Source organism: Cygnus olor, chromosome 4 (assembly GCF_009769625.2).
Source record: "Cygnus olor isolate bCygOlo1 chromosome 4, bCygOlo1.pri.v2, whole genome shotgun sequence".
NCBI classification, from domain to species: Eukaryota; Metazoa; Chordata; class Aves; order Anseriformes; family Anatidae; genus Cygnus; species Cygnus olor.
Genome location: NC_049172.1, coordinates 35,392,942 through 35,415,229, shown reverse-complemented (window position 1 = coordinate 35,415,229; position 22,288 = coordinate 35,392,942). Strand labels below are relative to the sequence as shown.

At 38.7% G+C, this 22,288-nt stretch overlaps 1 protein-coding gene and 1 long non-coding RNA gene across 11 annotated transcripts in view; one reads left to right on the top strand and one right to left on the bottom strand.

Moving 5' to 3' along the window:
• The window catches only part of ZNF827 (zinc finger protein 827), a 129,386-nt gene that overhangs the window by 14,020 nt on the left and 93,078 nt on the right, over positions 1 to 22,288 (bottom strand). For all 10 annotated transcript variants that reach the window (XM_040554568.1, XM_040554561.1, XM_040554563.1 and 7 more), the window contains one exon: positions 18,395 to 18,498. In XM_040554568.1, the coding sequence (XP_040410502.1) occupies positions 18,395 to 18,498 (104 nt within the window). The remainder of the gene's footprint in view (positions 1 to 18,394; positions 18,499 to 22,288) is intronic.
• On the top strand, positions 151 to 4,284 carry LOC121068993. The gene is made up of 3 exons (XR_005819183.1): positions 151 to 773; positions 897 to 1,122; positions 3,766 to 4,284. It is a non-coding gene; the product is annotated as an uncharacterized LOC121068993 (long non-coding RNA).

Here is a 22,288-nt window from a genome sequence, read left to right as displayed (position 1 = left end):
ATGCCTCATTTAGGGCTGAGATTGCACACAGCAATCTCAACAAGTTTATGGATGGTCGTATTTGCCAGCCCTGTTTCAGCTCCTGTTCCTTTCTCGTGTGACCCTGTGTGTGTACAATGTTCAGCACAACTGAGAAATTATGAGGCACTTCTGAGTACTACCATCCAACAACAACACATTGGTTCTTAAAAAATTTCTAGTCATGGAACAAGTCCTGCCTCTTCAAAATAGTCATTTTGTGAAATTAAAAAAGGAAGACCCTCAACCCCACCCCCTAAGGGACCATAACCCTTAACCTCCAAGAACTTGAATAACAAATGATTCTTTTTGTTACCATCCTCGAATTCAAAACAATGGAAAAATCTGACTCTGTACTACCGTTACAGTTATTTTAGCAGAGCTTCTTGAGTACATCATTGAAACAGTGCTTTAAAAAAGGCATATGGTAATAATTATAAGAGAAGGTCACACAGGTGCAGGTTGCCTCAATATGGTCACAACAAAAATGAATTAATTGGGACACATACCAAACAAGTAGGCTCAATTAGAAGTAAATAAGTCTCTTAACAATTCATTTCTGCATTAATCATCAGCTCTCTTTTATCTCTTAAGGAGGAGAAATATCCTCTTCCCTCTGGCGGATTTATAGCTATCAGTTCTGGGAAGCTCATAGGAAGTTGGAAAAGTATCAACTCTCTGGTTATCTCCAGCTGGTGAAAGCTAGTTCCCTGCAAAGCAGCTGCATATTTTTCATTGATGCAAAAGAGGATACTGTAGGTGTTTTGAAAGTACTTATGTTTACTTTAAAGATTTATTCCTGGAGTCCTAACTACAGTGCTTCTTTCTTCTCTTTCTACTGAATCTTCTATCTATAGCAAAGTGCTTTTTCTTTTCAGCGAGCTTCTTAGTTTGTTCATGGCAGACCAGAGTTGGTCTCCGGTGTAGCAGGAGCCTCAGCACTTTGTGGGAGATTTTTCAGCTCCGAGGGAAACCACCTACTTCTACCCACCTCACCCTCTGGAAAACTCTGTCTGCAGCCTAAGCCCTGTGTCCACGTGGTGGTCCAGAAAACTCTCCAAAACACACACAGTAACTGACCTGGCCAGTGACCTGAAGAATTGGGTGAGTCAACATCCACAGTCAGTCCTCGGGCTGTTTCTAATGCCAGGGAGTGGTCTTTTCTGTGAAGCAAGATCCTAACACTGGTTTGTGCACAGCGTTCTCTGTGTATCCCAAAGCATTTACCAAGAAAGTATCATTTTAAGAATACTTTACACAGAGGGTCATTCAGTGGCCAGGGGGAAGATGGACTGAGACCAACTAACATTAAATAATAAGTCACCATTGCGAGAGATGTCTCATAGAAATCCATCTTTCACCAAGACATTCTCATACTTAAAAAAAAAAAAAAAAAAAAAACCACGATGTAAGATTTCTGCTTTAAACATTCGACAGCAAATTCTAAAGCATTTATGTTAAAAAAAAAGACAAAATAATACTGAAATTATTAAATAAGTAAGAGGCTGCATAGGTTGTGGAGTTTAAAACAAAGTATGCTTAGTAAAATGGAAGGCCTCCAAGTTCTCCAGTACATCATTAATAAGTAAGAGAAAGTTTAAGACTCAGTATATTAAGGGTTAGTAATAAAATTATTTTGAAATAGTTTTGCATGAAAGTTTTAAGAGCTAGATTTTATTTTTCAATATAAAAGTAAAACTTCATGAAATTTAGTGAAACACATTTTTATGGTCACCTTTCCTGCCCTTCTGCATCACCTGGCATCACTTCCCTACTAATGCCAAGTCGACTTCATAACAAGTACCTGTATTAAAGCTGACCATTCCCCATGGGGTTAGAAAGAGCTGGGACTGTCCCCACTTCAAGTTTCCCTGTGGTAAGGATACTGCAGACAACAGCTGCAGAAATGTTGCTCCATCCCTTCCCTTGCCCCTTCAAACACAATAATTTCTGGTAGGCAAAGCCCACTGGCTTGAGATAATTACTACCTACCCCCTTTCCTAAGCTGTTAGTGATAATTTTGAACATGTATGTATTTTCAGTTTTCACATTTAGCAGTGAACTCGTTTTTTGTAACCTCAAACTGGTAATATCGCTATGAAGAACGCATTAACCACCCCTTCTGAAAAGCCTTAGTCTGACTTCTGTCAAATGCTGAGAGAGGATACCGTATCTGGCTGAAGCTGTAAATGAAGAAGAGAACAAAGCATGACCTGAATACATAAGTAACTGTCTAGAGTCACTAAATCAGCATTGTGACTGCTAGAAGCTCTCACATACAAAGAAACTTCCCAAGAGACTGGATTTGGGCTCTGATATGTGGTACTTTGATTGCTTATTTTCTTTTACTTAGCTTGTGTGTTTTTCAATTACTGCTTCACAGTGCTTTATACTACATTGTATTTCAATCTGTGGTTCACTGCAATGCTTAGCTTTATATCTTTATACCAATAACTGAAAGAATGAAACCACTATTTAACTGAAAAATATAAAGATAAGAAAACAACCAAAACATATATGATAAAGCATTTTTCAAAGAAGATAAATTCATATTTATAACCATTGCTGTTTTACTGTCTGCTCTGACACCCTATAACTCACTTAAACAGCTGCTTCTCTGTTTCATCTTCACAACTCTGTAGACCTCAGAAGCAACAAATTCCACAAGGGCAGATCCTTACAGTCCCAGAGAATCCTATAGATAAAAATTAAATAGATCGTCCTTTGCAATAATCATTCCTTAAAAAGGTAGAAGTGAAAGGTGCTGATGAGACCTAACAAGGAAGGTCAACATTTATCATCTCCATTCTTCTGGGAGCGTGTATCATATTTACACTTTGGGTTATTCAGACAGTTTGATACTACGTAGACGGTCAAGAAGAAATCAAGTAAGTGATTTTGAAAATGAAGTGAACAGAAATTCTGTGAAGGGAGAAAATAAAGAGTGGTGGTGAGACCGTTTTTGATCAAACCCCCTTGCAACCGAAACGTGATGAAGAAAACAAGTTAGACGTCTAGAGGAACTGGTGGCAGAACAGTCACGCAGGGGGAGGCTGAGGACTAAGAGGGAGAGATGGCCAAACGCAGAACAAGAGATGAACTGCGAAAAGGTAGATAATAGCTGATGCAAAAAAAAGGGAAAACGAAATGTGCAATACCTCCCTCCTCATACTCCTCAGGGACAAAACTTGATGTGAAGAACATGAGATGTAGAAGGAAGCTCCCAAGGGAGAAAGCATCTAAAAAACTCCACAAAAACAGAAAATGAATAAACTGACCAGAAAACAGTTCTGGATAAAGTAACCAGGTTTCTATGATCCTCATATAGATCCTCATGGCAAGAGGACCTACACAACTAGAAGTGCAGATGCCCCATGACAGGACACCTCAGCTTTCCTCTGAAAGACTTACGCAATTCAACAGTCACCAGATAACTTTTGGTTCCTACCAGCCTGAAATGGATTGCTGTTAGCATCATATTTCAAGTACCTCACTGTTACCCAGTAAGTAAATATACTGTATGCAGCTGAATCGGAATGTCACAAGAACTTGTCCCATTTGTAAGGTTATTTCTATTTTGTTGCATCTAAAAAATAAGAAGTTCAAGAAATGATTTATTCAGGAACAAGGCATTCAGATCAGGCAATCATGCAAACACTGCTTTAAAAACATGTATTTGGTCACAGATTTTTTTTCTTTTCTTCCTCTGCATTCATCTATGTTATTATGTCTTCCTGCTCTCTGCAGTGTCCACATCATCGAAGATGCGTTTTACTGCTTTGGAGCCTTCCACCTACGTGTTCATCTATCACCTCTGGCAAGCACACAGTATTTAAAAATCAAGAACTTCTTTTGTGGAATATGTAATTAAGGCTTTGCTGGAAGCTTGTTTGCTGAAAGCCTGAGAAGGGCTTGCAAGCTCCAAAATATATTGAGTGTATGAAATTGCAGTGCTCCAGATACTATATATCTTACTTCCTTCCCAACTTACTTTCACAAAGGTTTTATTTGTGGCACCAGAATTCTTATTTCTAGTAAGTCAGTTAAAATAAATGGTGGAATCCTTCCAGATACTGTAGTTCTTAAGTAAGATATGTCTTCCTAGTTATCTAAGGAATCTGTGATCCTTAGTGGTCCTGCAGTCTTCATTTGTCACAGCCAGCATCACAGCAACCTGTCTGGTCTTATTTTGGGATTTATCTTTTACTGTGAGCAGACTCATCCACTATTAGCCAGTGATAAGCAACAGCTTTTTGGCATAAAAACAAAAATCTGTGCTCCCCACAAAAATAAAAAGAAATAAGAAATATGTATATAAATAAAAACAAAGCTTCAGCTGAAATTCCAAGCTGTTTTGCCTGACACCTTTGTGGGCTTTCTTTTAATGACTTTTTGTAGCTATTAAAGGCAGTAAGTGCTGCAATACCAATTCAGGGGCATCTGTTCAGATAAACCCAAGTCCCCTTGCTTGTGTTCTGGCTGGCCAGAGGTGATCATGCACCAGTCTGGGAGCTGTCTAATGCTGGCAGCAGGGCCCTGTGCCCAAGCTACCAAGTTTGAAGCATGAACAAAGGAAGGGCCTATGTAAGCCTGTGTACCCAGTCACAACGTGCATCAGACAGGAGATGTTATTTCGGGAGATTTTAATAACTACAGCAACACTCAATAAAAAAAATTACTGCCCAAATATACAAACCGTAATTCCACTTGCAAGGGGGACATGTACTTTTTATTTCATTAATCCTGAAAAACTGCACACAAGCTGTCTGAATGACAGAAAAAAAAACTGCAAAGAGGAAGCACAGGACACCTCATTGCTAAATAAAACAACTTTACCAACTAGGTTAACAGGCTCTTATTTTTTTTTCCTCAAATTCTTCATAACTAACTAACACTACTATAGAGTATGGTAACAGATAGTCACGTTACGGTAATTTAAAATCCTTGACATGGGAGAAAATAGAAACCAAATGATTTTATGTATTAGAAGTATGGTGCTTAAGTTGCTCTTTCTGAAGCCATCAAGCAACAAGACTTGGAAGTATTTCAATAAAGAGTTTGCATAAACCACAAAAAGAAACATTAATATTATGCATTGAGTTATTCCAAATGCACGATGATAGGCAACAACATTTGAAAAGGTCACTGAGAAGTGATAAAGATGCTTTTTTTTGTGGGGGGGGAAAAAAAAAGTTAAACCAAAAGATGAACTTTAAAGATGCTTTTGCACAGGTACATTGGAAAATGATGCACTTCACCACTAAGACTAAGCCCATTGCTCAAAAACGGGCAGTTACAAGCAGGGTGAGAAGAATAAAACCCGTATCATGACAAAGATAAGGCAGGGATACACTAACTTTAAAACACAAGTCCACTTCCCACCTTTGTTTCAAAATCAACTTCTTACAACTTCACTTATCAAACAGAGAACTTCTGACCAAGCAGTGAGGTTTGGGATAACCTTCATCTGCATTATCAAGCTGTCAGATTTGCTTTTACTGTATGCTTTAAACTCGAAATTTTAGAAACAACCAAGAAAACAGAAATTTCCTTCCCAGTTCCAAACTTAAATCAGTCTATGTTTGTAAATTCTGTGAAAGGTGGCTGGAGTTGCAGATTTTTAATAAATCCTAAAGCTGCAATAATTTTCCAGTCATTTCTTGAAATACATTATTTTTATAACAATGTACACTACAACATCAAGTTGAGAATAACACTGGACAACACCACCCAGCTTCTATGATGCACTGTACTGCTTTAGGATAAAGCATAATCAGGGTTTTCTTGCTGCTAACTTCATTCTATACACAGTAAGAAGGAATAAAACAATGTAAAATTCTTGACATATGCAAAGTAAGGCCTTAAGCTGTAACATTTCTGACCAGAAAGTAGTGGTCATGGAAGAGTCCGTCTTGCTCACTGCACAGGCTCCAGCAGTTCTTCTGTCATTCACAGTTATCACAGTGAAGAAAGTCAGCTTGGTTTCATAACTATATGTGAGATAATGCAATACGGCCCACATGGAAACTGGTTTATTTCTTAGACAGAGTTGAGACATTGCAAGAAAGGGAAAGAAACTAGCAGCAAATTCCCCCAAAATGTGTTTTTGAAAGCTTATCTGCTCATTGTCAGCCAATAGAGAGCTATGAGTCCCCTGAGTAGCAAAAGGCTCGATCAACGCAACTTTTTTTCTTGTTTAGAAATAATAGCTATTATAAATAAAAGTTAAATTCTGTATCTATTGTCAGAGAAAAACTTGATAATGTGCTCTCTGTTGTCCTATGCTTTATTTTAATAGAATACTACGTCTCCCTGAAACTTTCTCCATGATAGCTGCAAGATGTGCCACAGTGAATTTGCATAAGCTGCCCCTCCAATTCACTCTCAAGTAGGTGGCCCTCACATTTATCTCATCCATTTACACTGTAACATTTATTTTGGGTGCTACAATACTGAATACAAATGAATTTATGAAGGTATAATTTGTTCCTATTGTTATTTTTAAAACACAGTTGATTAATTTCTGTATTGCCAATAGGTTTCTACCCTTTGAGTTTCTTCCCTACAATTTTTAAGACACACTTTCTAAGAAACACTTTTAAACATGATTCAGTGACTGTCATACATATTTAGGACTGTTATTGTATATGTATAAATTTCTTTTTGTCACCATGCCAATTTCTACTCGCAAGTCCACCTGAAGTGGGGGCTTTTCTTCCATAGAGAGGAGGTAATAACATATTTAGGGCACTTTGCAGAGTCTAACACTTGTACTCCATCCAGGATTCAGATACAAATAAAGACAAATTGGCCTTTTGATTCCTTTTTTCTTTTCAGCTCCCTGCATCCTTTCTAGAGGAGTAAAAAGTTCTTTACTAGGGAAATCGTAAGCTGGTGACCAGAAACATCAGTGGAGGGGATGCAAAAAAAAAACAAACCCAAGCACAGACTGAATACCTCTTCCTGACCTGAATAAATTAAGATTCAAAACTAGATGAAAGTAACTGCAAACATCCAGCAAAAGCCACCTTGCAAGTTGCCAGGGGAGAGGTACCACCCTTCACAGTACATGGTTGCTGCTGTAAAAGAAAACAATTCTTGTGCTTTTCTTGCAAATTTCCTGAGAGATAAGTAACGAATCCGCCATTTCCTTGAAGCCCTTAACTCACTCTTCTTTAAGAGGAGATTCACCTCTCCTCTCTCTCTTCCATAAACACGTCACCTGTGCGGTGCCAGGAGTTGGACTTGATGATCCTTATGGTTCCCTTCCAACTCGGGATATTCTATGATTCTATGATGAATCTATGTCCCGCCTTCCTTCTGCACTGCTCCCATCTGCCTCTGCTTGGGCTGCATCCGCAGGGCACCAGGGCAATTGGCATTGCCCCCGGCCCCAACAGGACTCGACTAAAACATCCAGGAAACAGCAGGGAAATTTGTGCCCTGATTGAAATAGGGCTGTAGAAGAAAAAAGCCTCTTCTCTTGCTTACATATTTTTTCAACAATGGCCTTTTTTTTTTTCTTAAGCTGTCCCAGTAGCCTGATGAATTTTGCATTTAATTTACTCCTAGGCAGACAAATATCATAGAAGACAACCTTGTACAAAATAAGACAGGTGAGGACTGGAGAGTCCCAAGGTAACTGAAAAGAAATGCAAAAGAATAATGTCTTCCTATTCCTTTTGCAGAGTGAGAAAAGGCATTTTAAAACCTCTCTTTCTATTTCACGTTGGGCTTGTATTTGGAAAAGTTTCCTATTCGGTCTGTTTTACAAAATATTCTGATATTAAGACAGACGAAAGAGGACATGAGACTTCATATGAGTTTGAATAACATGCAGAGTCTAAAACCCAGCATGCTGAGCATTTATAAGCCAAAAGCCCAATCTATCAAGTCTCTTTCAAAAGATTATTTAATCACCATTATAGCTTTGCTACTGAATTTATATCACAGAATTGGAGCTGGAAGGGACCTCAGGAAGCCACTTTTTCCTCTCCTTCGCCCAAAGGCGCACCCACCACACACAAAGCATACCTATCAGTCCTGACAGGTGCTTGTCTAACATTTTAAAAAAAATCCTCCAGTGACAGAGGTAGCACAGCCTGCATGGCAGTTGTTCCAGTGCAAAATCCCCCCCCCACTGCTAGAAAGTTTTACTTAATGTTTAACTTAAATCTCCTCTGCTGTCATTTAAATCCATTATTCTGTATTTTACTCACATGAACATAGGCAAGATCTATTCCTTTTCTCCTAAAGTTGTCATTTTACATATTTGAATGGCATTATCATGTCTCTCCTCTTTCTTCTCCACGAGAAACACAAATCCTTCAACCTTTATGCATGGCTCATGGTTTCTCAACCTCTGACCACTGCTCTCGTGCACATTGGTTTGGGATTACAAAGCCCAGGATTGGATTCAGGGCTCCAGCTGTAGAGCAAGAAGTACCACAGATGCCTTACAGACAACATTCCTGACATCACAGAGGGATATCTGGCCTTTCTGCAATGTGTATGTTGTCAGCTCCACATACAGTGTTTGACCAAGACTGATCCAGATCCTTCCCTGCAGTTGCACTGCCTGGCCGTTCCTCTCCCCCTTTTTGTGGCGCTCACCATTCACCCAAGCATGGAATTTTGTCCTCACTGAGTTAGCCAATGTTTTCCAGACTACTTCTTCACTTCCTCAAGACAAGACTGAACTCTACTTCTGTCCTCTGAAGTGATTAAGGCACCTCCCAGCGTGGTGTCACCTGGACATATAATAAGCACACTTTCTCTTCTGTCACCTACAACATTAATTAAAGGACTGAACAATATGAGAACAAGCGCAGACCCTTGCAGAATCCCACTTGGTTCCTGGGGTTTGACAGCTACCCTCACCCACTTGATTAAAGTTTCACCTGCTCTAGGTTTTCCTCCTTACTATGTTGTGGGAAGCAGCACCAAAAGCTTCACTCAACTTAAGGGTCAAGTTTCTTTAATGGCCTGGCAACAACCATTGTGAGGCCTGTTTCCACACAGATCTCCCTGTTTGTAACAAGTGTACTCCCTGAGGCCAACTGCTGTTAGTTTGCTGTTTTCCCTTCTTCCCTTCCTGAAAATCACATTCCATCAGTTCATGGCTGTCCTTCACCAGGTTGCCTTCTGTCACCTGCATCAAAACACAGGTCCAAAGAACCAGCTAAACAACTTTGTGCTGCCCTGAATTAGTCTCCCAGAAGACAAGTTAGGCAAAATCTCACATTTCTCATTCTGTGCTTTGGATAAGTGTAGCTGCTCAGTAAGCCCTTCTCAGATTTGACCTCCACTTGTGTTACACATTTATTTTGAAATACTGATGGCTACAATTACTTTACTTTTTAAAAAATCACTTGCTGTCAAACAACTGAGAAGCCACATCTGAAGATGTTAATAGGTACCAAAACCTGCCCTACTCAAGAGGGTAAAAAGAAAGCCCAAATGCTAAGTTTTATTTTCCATGTGGAATGAAACTGTTACCTTTGCCCATTTTGACTTGGATTTGATGTTGGTGATATGAACAGCTTCTGGTCTGCTGGATTTAGTGAAAGGAGTCTAACATGGGTTTATCCCGAATGAAACCGGAAGGTATTTATTCTGAGCAAAATGACTTTCTTATGCCATTTACCATGAAGCTGATCCTGCTTTAGGAGGAAAAAACACAAAGGGAAATGAAATGAAATGAAAATAAATATTTTTGTCTGTATGAGAAGATCATGCAGTGTAAGATTGAAAAAAATACCATGTATAAAGGCAGACCATAATAAAAATTGCCCATTAAAAAATCATAACTTTTCAGATAGAAGTGCCTTTAAAGACTTCCATTAGACGTGGACCTGAATGTATTTCTGTTTGTCTGTTATAATTAACACTTTTCATCTTGAAGGTCCTGTAAATAATAAGCAAAATAATCAGTGCAGTGCCTTCACAAGGAAAAGTAGTAGCCTTGTATGCCCACAGCAATTCTTGCAAAGCCCAGCTATTTAGCATATGCTGTATTTAGAGAGGGAGTGGACAATTCACCAGGAGTGTCATGCGTTCCTCAGAAGGATCTGATCACAGTCCCCTTAGTTGCTGTGGGAATGGCCAATAAATTATGATTGTTAAGAAAAATTTAAAGATGTACACATTTGCACATGATGCACACTTCAGTTGTCCTATTTTAGCTGAAGAACGCACTGTGCATTTTTGAGCAAGAGGAGATTTGATGACTTGAAATGGTCTCTTCTGCCTAAGAACACTTTCTCTTTTGAAAGGGGCCTTGTTAGTTTTGAAGTGTGATGGCTGCTCAGGAGATGGGCACTATCACCACACCACAGGCCTGCAACACATGTGCATTAGATGCAAACATGCTTGGCAGCAGACCCAGAAAAAAACTGAAAAGGAAATGTAATCCTGTAAGTTTGCTTGGTAAAGAGATTCCAAGAAAAGAAGCAGAAATTCAGACCCCCCTGCTCAATGGCTGCAGTGCAAGCTGGTTGTCAAGGCAGCTGGGCACACAGCAAAAGAAGGCTGCGCCCAGGCAGATAATCAGGGGAACCTGAAGACAAGATGCTATAGATAAAAACGAGCAAGAGTCACAACCACTGTCACACAGTTTAGCACTGAATTATGTTGAACAAATTCTGAAAATCTGTCTCTCTTTGTGGAACTATGCCAAGCACAGCCCACTTCTTCAGCAGTTCAACTATCTCGGTTTCCTAGAATCACTGTCTACAACTTGCCAGTTATCTGTCTCCTACTATCAGACTTCAGAGAGCAACCATGACGGTTGACAATCCTTAGCCTCTTAACGTGTGTAAAGACAGCGTACACCAGGTAGTGTGTACCCAAGAGATGTACTTTTTGTGTGAAGAATCAAAGTAAAATACACGTTGGGAATCAGGAACTTAAATGAAATACTCAAATCAATTTGCCACTCTGTCACAAGTATTTCCCTACCATTTATGAGGCTGTCACATCGGTTGGATTTGTCAGAGGGCTCTCTCCACTATTCTTCAGGTATCTGCATGGATTCATATACATACACAGAAAGAGAGTATCAGGTTGAATTTCACCCCAGACAGGTATCAGAAGAGAAATAAAATTAAATGGTTGCTTTTGAAGACCGAATGAACCAGATTTTGGGAGGGTTAGTGAGTACCTAACACTGTGTTCTGCAGGCAGTGATGACAAGAGCGTAGCATCTACCTCCAGCACTGCTTCCAACAAGCACATTTCACAACAATGCTGAGATGGAAATGAACAACAGGAACAAATGCCTGGTGGAGCAAACCCTGCATAGTGATTCAAGTGCCACTCTGTTTTTCCACTCTGCCAGGAAGCCAACAGGGATCAGGCACTAGTATCATCAAGGAACTGAAGGGGTTATCAAATGTCCTGGGTGGGCAAAGCTCATAACTCAGAGCAAAACTGTAAGCAAATGCAATGATCATAAACACCAAAAATGGGATAAAGGAGGAAAAAGTGCACTAGGTAAGTCAATTCATGTGCAAGTGGACTCCCTCTGCTACTATATAGGCAATAAAAAATTGCTAATCCATCACAGGGCCAGAAAACGCAGCTAGGATTTTGAAATGTTCTTTTAGACTTAACAAAAAAAAAAAAAAGAAAAAAGTCTGAAGTCCAGCAAACATGACTAAGGGATAGGAGCATCTGTCATACAAGGACAGCTGGGACTGCTCAGCCTGGAGGGATCAGCTTAGCAGGTGAGATCTTTTCAACGTGTATATATACCTGATGGGGGGAACAGCAAAGAAAAGGCCAGGCTCTTCTCAGTGGAGAAGAGGCAGAGATACAAATTGAAATGCAAGAAGTTTCATTTAAACATAAGAAAACACTTTTTTTTTTTTTTTTTTTTTTGACTGTGAGGGTGGTAAAGCACTGGAACAGGTTGCCAAGACAGCTTGTGGAGTCTCCGTCCCTGGAGATATTCCAAACCTGCCTGGACAGGGTCCTGAGCAACCCACTGACTGTGCCCTGAGCAGCCAGGCTGAACTAGACTGGTCTAGTTCAGCAGTCTTTTCTTACCTCAACCATTCTGTGATTCTCTCAGAAATAATAGTCCACAGGTTCTGCTGCTCTGAATATACTAGAAAATCAAATGCTTGTATTTGTACTCTTAAATCCTAGCTTTCCTTTAAACATTCTGGCATTTAGGATTGCGAAGAAAGCCTTCATAAAGCAAGCACGGAATTACCTATAATGTGAAGTTAGAGGCTTTTTGGCAGATATAAGCAAACAACAACTGTAAGAAGGTGTGAATTGTTCTAATTAACTCCATGGGTACATAGCTGGGAAGCTATACAATGGCAATTTAAATGCCAACATTTCGTTGTTGAGCACTTCAGCCGAATCCTTAGGGCCTGTGCATTTCACAGTCCCCTATGGCCTAGCACATTTTCCAGGGTGACAGAAGTGCCACAGAAATAAAAGCCTCGAGGTCTCCTTCCATCTCTACAGTGCAGTTACAGTGGTCTCAGGAACAACATAAGGTAAGTTAAAAATAGAAAGTCTGGCAACAGACTAAAAGAGGCCAAGCTGGAAAAGAGTCACTGGCAACTTGTGGAGAAATTGAAACTATAGCCAGATTCACTCTTAACTTCATATTCAATTTATCAAAATCCTGACTTTCTTAACTAACCCAGAGATGACCCAAAATTCAGAACTAGTTGCGATGGATAATTGCAGAAGTTTAGTTTGCTGCAGAAGCCACAATCACAGTGCAAATACTGCCAGAAATACTGTGTATCAATGAGCATGTTTGACCAAAAGAGCTCTTGCTACCTACTTTCTAGATGCTTTAAGCCACATATGCAAAATCACAACATCAAGATTACAACATTAACCTTAAAGTGTCTTTAAAAAGGGATTAGGAAGGAAGAAACATGTTAACTACTTCATTCTAAAGCATACGGTACCTGGACAGCAGCGAACAGCTTAATTACTTATCACATCCAAGTTAAACTCTGTATGTCCAAGAGTTATTTTCAACTACAGTCACAGAAGATAGGAAACAAAATAAGTGCGGTCACAACCACATCAATCTCACATAAATGCTGAAGGGTCACATGGCTAGAAGATACGGCCTTACCTTCACCCTGCTCACATCCCAACAAACTATTAGAAAAAAGAGAGTAGTCCGCTAGTTCCCCCGATCCAGCTTGCAATATGGCCACACAAACATCAGTACCACTGCATTGGAGAACATGCAAAAACATGCCCAGGAAGCAGGCAGATTTGCCTATTTTAGCTTATTAAAGTTACTGTGGAATTACTGCTTTAGAGAACAGAAACAGGAGGGTGAAATTATGAAGGGTTACAGGAAAAACATGTACATATGCTGAATAGTCCTGTAGTAGCTGTAAACATACAGGAATCTTTGTCACATATATTAATTTAATTCAATAAATGCAAATATAGGATAATGCCACCAATGGCATCATCATTAAAAATACAACTGACAATTTTTTTGCACGTTTCCAATTTTTTACTGACCTAAAAGTATCATGCTACTGATTCAATATTGGCTTATGGGCATTCCTGAAGAGTAAGCATGGGCTGTCATCTTACAGGTCACTGCAGAACATGGAGACCCAGTGACAGAAGAGACTGATGCATTTTCAAAAAGCAACTTGAGGACAGAAGCTTTATTTGCTTTATTTCATTGAAATAAATACCAGTGGTAAATTTAGCTTGGAGAGCCAGAACTATTCATGGGCTACAAGTCACAAAAACCTACATCTTCCAGTTCCAGAAGTCCACTTCATCCATGTGAAATTCATTTACCACAATCAAAATTACAGTTTTGCAAGTTACAGTAAATTTTCACAAAAAGATGAAATTAAAAAAATAAAAATCCTCTATAGATGAAATTGTTTCAATATTTGGCACTGGCAATGTAAGTGAAAGATGATACAAAGTTCTTGGTGAAATGGAGAGAAAATAATGAAATATTCTTATACTACATACAGATATGCATGGAGAAAAAATCTGTCTCAAACCCATGGTTAGAGTCTTTGACAATATTAATGAACTGACTGGAAAAGAAATAGTAAATATCACTCATCTGCATTTCATGGAGGCAGGTTTGATTTACAGAATGAGTCAATGAGATAGTGGAAAACTATTAAAACACATTAAAGATTGGCTAAGGGTCAGAAACACCAGCATAAGATCAAGTCTTTAATTTATCTAGGGATATGGGCTGAACTACATAGTCTGACATACAACTAAACTGTTCTGTCAAAAGAAACCAGTCTTATAAAACAGGAGATAAAAATGCCCTTTTAAAGCAACTGTTTGAAATGAAAATTTTCATTTCTTCCCCTTACCTTTTGCTAGGCCAAAAAAGGTCACTTTGCTGTTCTTAAAGGAAAAAGCTCAAACTGTTGAATTGCTTTGAATATGCCTTTGTATTGGATATGACTTTGATACTACTGTATTTTTTGCACAAACTGTTTGAAGTGGTCATCAATACTATCTTAATTTTAATTTTTTAACAAAAATGAATATATTTAGATGGTAGAATAATCCAGAAAATTAACTGCAATTAATTTCATATGCTTATTAAGGTACAAAACACTTCAGAAAGGAAGGGAAATAATTCCCCAAACCCATCTAATACTTTTGAACTACGTACTACAGGAAACTACTTTCTTCCCTCCTCAAAATATTAACAATTCACCACAGATTATCAGGGAGTTACCATTACTTCTGCTGGACTATTGAATCCCCTGCTGACAGCTACGGAGATTTTTTCCTTGGTTACCAGACTTAAAAGCTGCTACATGCTAATTATTTCTCCTGCCTGTGATACTGCTGCTGATCAGGATTCCTTTCACCTTTATCTCAGGTTAAATATATTGCTATGCCATCCTTCCCCCTCCCCCCTTTTTTTTTTCTCCCTGTAAGTGCCCCAATCAGTGCATTTCACACATCTTTTAATAGGTCTTTCCTAATTGTTTCATACTCCTTGGGGATCTTACATACTCAGTGCCCTACAGAGAGTGCTCTTCCTCTTAAATTCCTAATCTTGCAATTCCCTTATAAACTGGCTATGAAGAGAAGTGGTTTGCACTAAGAAGGATGGCACCAGGCTGAAGGGCTGCTACTATACGCAGTCTAAAAGACTGAACTGTGGACCAACTTAAAAATCCTCTTTTGAGTTTTTAAGCATTGCATTAACAAAAGCATAAATATGCAGAAATTTCGGAGTATTAAAGAAATAACTACGATCTTGATAGCTACAATAACAAGTGAAACAATTCAAATTACAAGGTCATATGCCTATGAAGTAACAACAAGAATTGCTGTTGCATGCTGTGGAATCATCAGCTGAAATTGTAAAGGAAAAGAAAAACATGTCACTATTTGATTAGCAAATGATTTGCAAGTCATCAGTGTGTTGTAGTTAAAGACTATGATTAATCAGTAGAGGCATTTCCAATATACATAAAGATTTCACGCTACTGAAAAAGTAATTGGTAAGACTTTACGTAGAATAGCATACGTAGTTCTTACTACACATATTTGCAGAGATTAATTGCCCTAAACAGAGACAGAAAAAAGCTATGATGCTGGTCAAGGAATGGAAACCCTATCATACCAACAGAGACTAAAAGATGTTGGCTGGCTTACTTTTCCAAAAATGAAGGCTGAAATAAGGGGATATAAAATAGCACATCAGATGACGCCACAAAAGAGAAGAATTATCAAAGCTGAAGGATACCATGATAAAAGGAAAAAAAAAAGTGGACGTTGTTGTGAGTAAATTTTGGCTGAGAGTGGTCCAACTCTTAAAACAGGTGAGCTTCTGAAACAGTGTCCTCATACAAACAAGTAAGGATGACAGGTTTAAGATGGATTATTGATAAATAAATGATACAATTACATAATATTGTTACCTATTATAGAAAAGAATTGAACCTGACACACGAGATATCTGACCGTCCCATGTTCATGTCACTTTCCCAATTCCTCTTCAGCTAGGGTGCCAAGAAGTCTGCACACAGAAAATTGGCAGGAGTCTGGGGATACATCAGTTTGTGCTGGTACTCTCTTGGAAAGAAGCATGGAGATGGAGTTTCACCAAAGCCACCCAGACCGACCTAAAGGCTTCCTCACGCCACTCTGCCTGCCTGAGCCGTGCCAGGTCGCAGAGCACCAGTGCAGAGTAGCAGCTCAGATCCCACACTTGTTCATTAGCCTCTGTTAGTCATGGTGACAGTGACACGGAGTGACATTTTTGGGTGTGGGCACTGCTTACTGAATGCTGCTGGCTGTTAGAAGCTAATCTGCTTGTATTTTAATTGATGACTTGAAGATGACACCAGACTGCAAATTTCCTGTCATTTTGTGTGCTGTTCTTTTCTAGTTCTTACTATCCCGTTTCAGGGATGAAATAATCCCAAACAAATGTCAACCAAACGCATACATACAATTTAACCATGGGACACCACATATACATTTCCACAGCATTTTCTGTTACATCCGGTTGGCCTTTACTGTGGTTTGTTACTGTTCCTTTATGCTACTCTATGCAAGGATGAAGCTTTTCCTGAGCTATCCGTAGCACCATGTAGATTATTTCTTCTTGGAAGGTTGAAACTTGTAGAAAATCTACCTGTGGATATTCTACTGTTCTTTTACATGAATATTACATTTGTAATTGATTAAAAATTTAAATCACATTCCTGATGCTACTGTGAAGTTGCTGTTCAGGTCCAAGAATTTATTATGAAGCTCAGAAAATGAATGACAGTGTTGTTGCAAAAAGAAAAATGAAACAAACTGACATTTTTAGATTTTCAGTATATATACTGCTATTACATATTGGAGTCTTATAATCACAGAGTAATGTTTGTTATAATGCACAGACCTATCCAGCTAAGACTTATATTCCATAAAGTACAATATGGGGCATCATGAACATATAAAAACCAGTTCCTCAATAGCCATTTTAACACTCCAGGATGTCCTAACCAACTAGATAATTTACGTCTTTTAAACATGTTACCAAAACCCATCCACAGTTTTAGTGGCCTCACTTACAATTAAGTCTTATTGAGAATTAGAATTCTTAGACATTCATCTTGGTATGATGCAAGAGCATTACTGCTAGAGGCCATGTCCTCTGAGGTATCGAGCGCTGCCTAAGGAGTCCAAGAGTTCTTGTCTTTCATCTGGGTATATGAATATTCTATATTATGCCAAGGTCAAAAGCCAGAATTGAAGCGATAACCTGGTTTACATTTTAATACTTAGAAGTACCGCAAAACTGATCTGGTTCACCTAGTCCTAGGTTACAAAAACCACTACCTTCCTTGGGAAAGTGTGGTTGAGAATAGCCTGAAGACCCTTGTCCTCATGCTACAATTTTTCTTCTTTTTCTGCCATGAATATTTACCCTTAGACAACATCTAGCTCTTAACCTCATCTGCCACTTCACAAGCTGTCAAATGACTATTCAAGCATTAAAAAAAATGAAGGGTCTGTTAAGTTGTAAATTAAATGACAGTCCATAGTTGAAAATTAGCAGTAACATGCCCAAAACTTTATTGATCGCTAAGAAAAGGTGAATAACCCCCACTACTACTGGCTGTGTAATTACTGACCTTTAGAACTCAAGAGCTATTAATTTAAGAACAGATACCAGTGAACTAGCAAATGAGATATTTTGCAACAGGACAGTAAAGACACATATCAAGGTTTTGCATGTATTTAATGCCACCTTGAATGGTATTGATATATGTCTATATTCTCTCTTTTAATGCAGAATATAGCCCAAGCTACATTTGGGCATAAAATGCCTGTCAGCTGGTTCAGAAGATCAGTGGGAACACACCCACAGACACCAAGGCCTTTTGGTATCTTGTTAGAACTCCGTATCTTTCCAAAAATGTTTCTAAATTACTGTTAAAGGCAGGAGAATTGTATTGCCAAGCTCAGCCACTCATGCATATACTGCAAACATTTCATCCGTACTGTGAGAGATGGAGATAGAAATGGCCAGTAACAGGAGAATGGCAGGCAGTAATCAGATGTAAGTTCATTTAAACATGGAATACACACACCAAAAAAACCCACCTGTTAATACTGCTGTTTAATCTGTTATAGAGTCTTTGTTTCCTTATACAATTCACAATAGTAGTTTAAAGAGTAGTAATATAGATAAATCATTTTTTTTCCTCCCAATAAGCACTTACTGTGATGGAAAGACAGTTACCTTTTGACAAAGCAAACTACATTTTAGGAGCACTGGTCAGGTGTTGTTGTTGTTTACAGTAAGAAAATAATAATAATAACAATAAAAAAACTATATTGACTGGAATTAATGAAAGAAAAAAAGGTATCTGACCTGGTGCAGATGTCCTTCCATGAAGAGCTGTTTCATTAGGCAGGAGATCTTTTGTGTTGGAAGTGAACGGTGATTGTCTAAATGTGTCTTCGGAAAAGAAAGGGCTATGGGGAAAATAAGATGTCTTTTTGTAAACAAAACAGCAGTTAACAACAACAAAAAAAAAGCAAGCATGATTTTTGACCTTAACATTATATTAAAAGCCCCATTTAATTTACAGAATTCACGCTGAAAGATATGCAGACTGTGAGGTAAGGTGTGGAGAAGGAGCATGCTTCGGGAAAACTGCATCTGAGTGAAAACTGAAGTCCTCCCAAAATGTTTTTAATTACAGTATTTCAACATATCACATTTGCTGAATCACATCACAGCGTAGATCATGAAAATTAATGCTTCAAAAATTTGTATTCTACTGTCATATCTGGAGAGGGCAATCAGGAAAAGTGCAAAATACTATATTACATATTTTGGAGTATTTAATAGTCTGATGAATATATTAATTATGTTCAAAACAAAACTTTTCAAATTTTAGGTTAAAATTATGCTGAACAGTTCTCTTTTGACACAACATCCCATGCATGAAATTAACTCCACCAGTTTGATTTTTAAAGCAGGGAATAATTCACACAAGCTGAATGGTGACTTCCCAAATAAAGCATAAATCACCAGCCACTTGATTCTGAAAAGTATAACATGCTTTGGTTTTAATTAACACACAGTAAAACGTTAATTTCAATAGTTAATGGGCATTTCTGTGAAAGTATTTTTTTTTCTGCTCAATTAAAGATCATAACAGAAACAAGGATCCCTTGTTCACAGTACAGACAGACATTAGTAAGCATTACATTATAAATTAAAAATGGAAAAGGATAATCCCTCTTGGAAAGCTGTTTTCTAATGTAGTGTATTCCATCTGCATACAAAATATGAACTTCTTCTAAGCAAAATGGGAATTACATTTAAATCTGATCTTTACAGTATTGAGATTTCTTAACAGGCTGCTGTATTAGAGGTGTTTTAAAGGTGTAAGACAGGAAGCCAGCTTATTTCTGCATTTTATTCTTATTGAGCAATAAAATCCAGGAACCTTTTCAGGATAAGGAATGTAGTACGAGTTCTTGAGGAGCACTGCACAGCAGGTAGTCTGGAACCAGAGAGTATGTGGCAGCAGGACCACCCATATTAACCCTACCAGTCCAGATATACAAGGCGTCCATCTATACAATGGCACCTGCAGAGCTTTTCCAACATATGGTCTTTCTGCAGAGAGCGAACATTGTGTTCTCCACTGAGTCACACTTGTATTCTCACTCAGATCTCTTCAACCTTTGGGAAACTCGTTGATAATTAGTTAATGTGATCAAGTAACACCTTCAACAATCATGTTATTTCATTTCTCAAAGGTTTTGTTTTATTTTTTTTAACTATTATTTTGTGCTGTTCTGTATGTGACAGTTAATGGGATATTTTGGTATTTCTACAGAAGTCTGAACATAACCATAAGCAGAGTCAAACAGGTTGTGCTGGAGGTAAGGCATGAAGCTGCTCCAAACCTTGAACAGTTCAGGGTATGCAGATAGCTGATTAAGCAGGATAAAATGAACAGCTCCAGCCCACACGTGCAAAAGTTAACTTTTCCAAGGCTCACACTCCCACTCTGGGGTGAAATAATATAAAACAGACTGACGCTGTATAAAAATATGGCATCATTTATTGCAACATCCCTTTCACTGGGTTAATAATGATTTGAAAGAAAAACACCAATAAAAAAGTTTTATTACTCTTGTAAGTCTTCAAAATCTTGTAATCCACTCAGGTTTCCATGTTGACCTGCCTGCTTGTGTCTTAGATTCAATCACTAGCACGCTGCTTATTGCTGGTTCTGAGCAAAATGATGCAGATCTCATCTATTTCAGGCTATGACATGTATTATGTGCTGGTTGCTGTTGAAGACTGCATTGTGTTGGTGTCGTAAGGATCTCCCCTCTCCACCATCAGCCTTCAGGGAATTAGAAAATCATCCTTGCCTTTTTTGCCTTTCTCTAGAATGGCAGCTGAGACTCTTCAGTGTCAGCCCTATTACTGTTTATATTTCAGTGGATATGCCTTCCAATCCCCAATGCAAAATAAGGAGGGAGAGCTCCTGCTTCATAGTAAGAAACTACATATATTGTTCTCAATCACGGTGCAAACTAAAGTCCCTTGTGATGAAGGTTAGGCTTTAAGATTGTTTTTTTTTCTGGCTGCACTTCTTCAGTTTTCTGTCCACACAGATCTCTAGAAGAAAGAAACTTATCTTGGCATCTCATGCTGGTGTATTCACTTCCAGATCATTTGCTTCTCCACTTTCTGTCTTCAGATCACAGATGGCAGGCTCTACCACCTCACTCAGCCATTGAGCTGTGAGGAATCCTTGCCAGTTTCATCTGCTTGAGCAAAGTCATATGGAAGTATATGCTCACAAAGTCCAAGAATACTCACAGAAGGAACAGCAACAGATAAGGGACGGTTAGAAATGTTAACATGGAATAAGACAGCAAAAAGTGCTTGCGTACCCCATCTTGCTGGGCTTTGCTGATTTAAGACTCTTACCAATGACACAGCTTAATCTCTCCACTCCCCAGTTACTCACAGGTGGACAACAATGACCTTGCCTTGACTTTCTGCAGCTGTCAGCAAACTTCACACAACAATTGTGATTCCAATGCCTTCTCGTCATGACTCCAGATGTAGGTTGGTGAGCCAAACTGCAACACTACACGTTTTCTTAATGCAGCCTTCATGCCTCTATCCTCCACTGCCTGCTCCATCACATTCTATTTTTGAGAAGGTGTCATACCCTTACCAGTAAAGGCTTCCAGCTGTTTCTTTGGTTTGGGGTGTTTTGATTCTTTTTTTGGGAAGGTCTTTTGAGTCAATCTGTTTGAACTTGCAGGATTTAGTAGACTTATTCACTTCCCCTTAAGAAGCTCCTCTCATTCATGTCTTCTTCTGGTGATAGATAGGTAAGACAAGAAAAGCACCCAGAAGAATTGAATCAGGCATGCAGCTTTTCATACCCTGATGGGTAGCAGCCATTATCAGGACTTCTCAGTAAAATTCAGTGCGAGTTTGACAACAGCCAACTGCGTTACCCTCTTACAAGGTGGCAGCCAGAAGGGGAGGTTATGTTTGAACTGTCCTTAACCTTTCCAGTTTGAACTATCCTTGATAGATCCAAAAGTAGCTCTGGATTCTCACACCAGTCCTTCTGGTATCATGAGACACTGAAATCTATTTTTTACCAACTATTTATCACTCCCTCTCCGCCATACACACTAGATGGTTAATGAGAAGTTGGACAATATGTGCATTCATCTTTATATGTATCTCTCAGGCCTATGTTTTTTTAAGAAGTAATGGGAAGGCTGTGCAGTCTCCATAACCCATAAATTCCCAAACTAGCAAATATGGAAAGCATTCACAATAACCAAAAGTTAAAAGCTCAATTTAATTCTCTTTCAACTCGTAACATCAAAAAGTCCCTAACGGGCATTTACTGAGTTGTTCAGTTTATTAAAAACAAATTTATTACAGTTACCATGAAAGAATGGGATGGGTCTAGGAATTTAAGATCAACATATTTCAGAGATCTTTTCTTCTGTAAGCGAAATGCTTTTCAAATTCTGTCTAGACAAAGTTGTTTTAGTTAGCAGGCGCTGTACACCCTGAGAACTTCTGCAGAAGGGGCTGCAGAGGCACAGAAGGTCTTATCCTATTTTTGAAGGGACTCTCCAGCATGTTTTCTCCAACCCATCTGCACTGACTAGAGAGCTTTCAGGTAGGAAATTAACGTATCCTTGCCCCAGGTGAGAGCTGAAGAAGGTATCAGAGATTTAAGTTTCAGATTTGGAA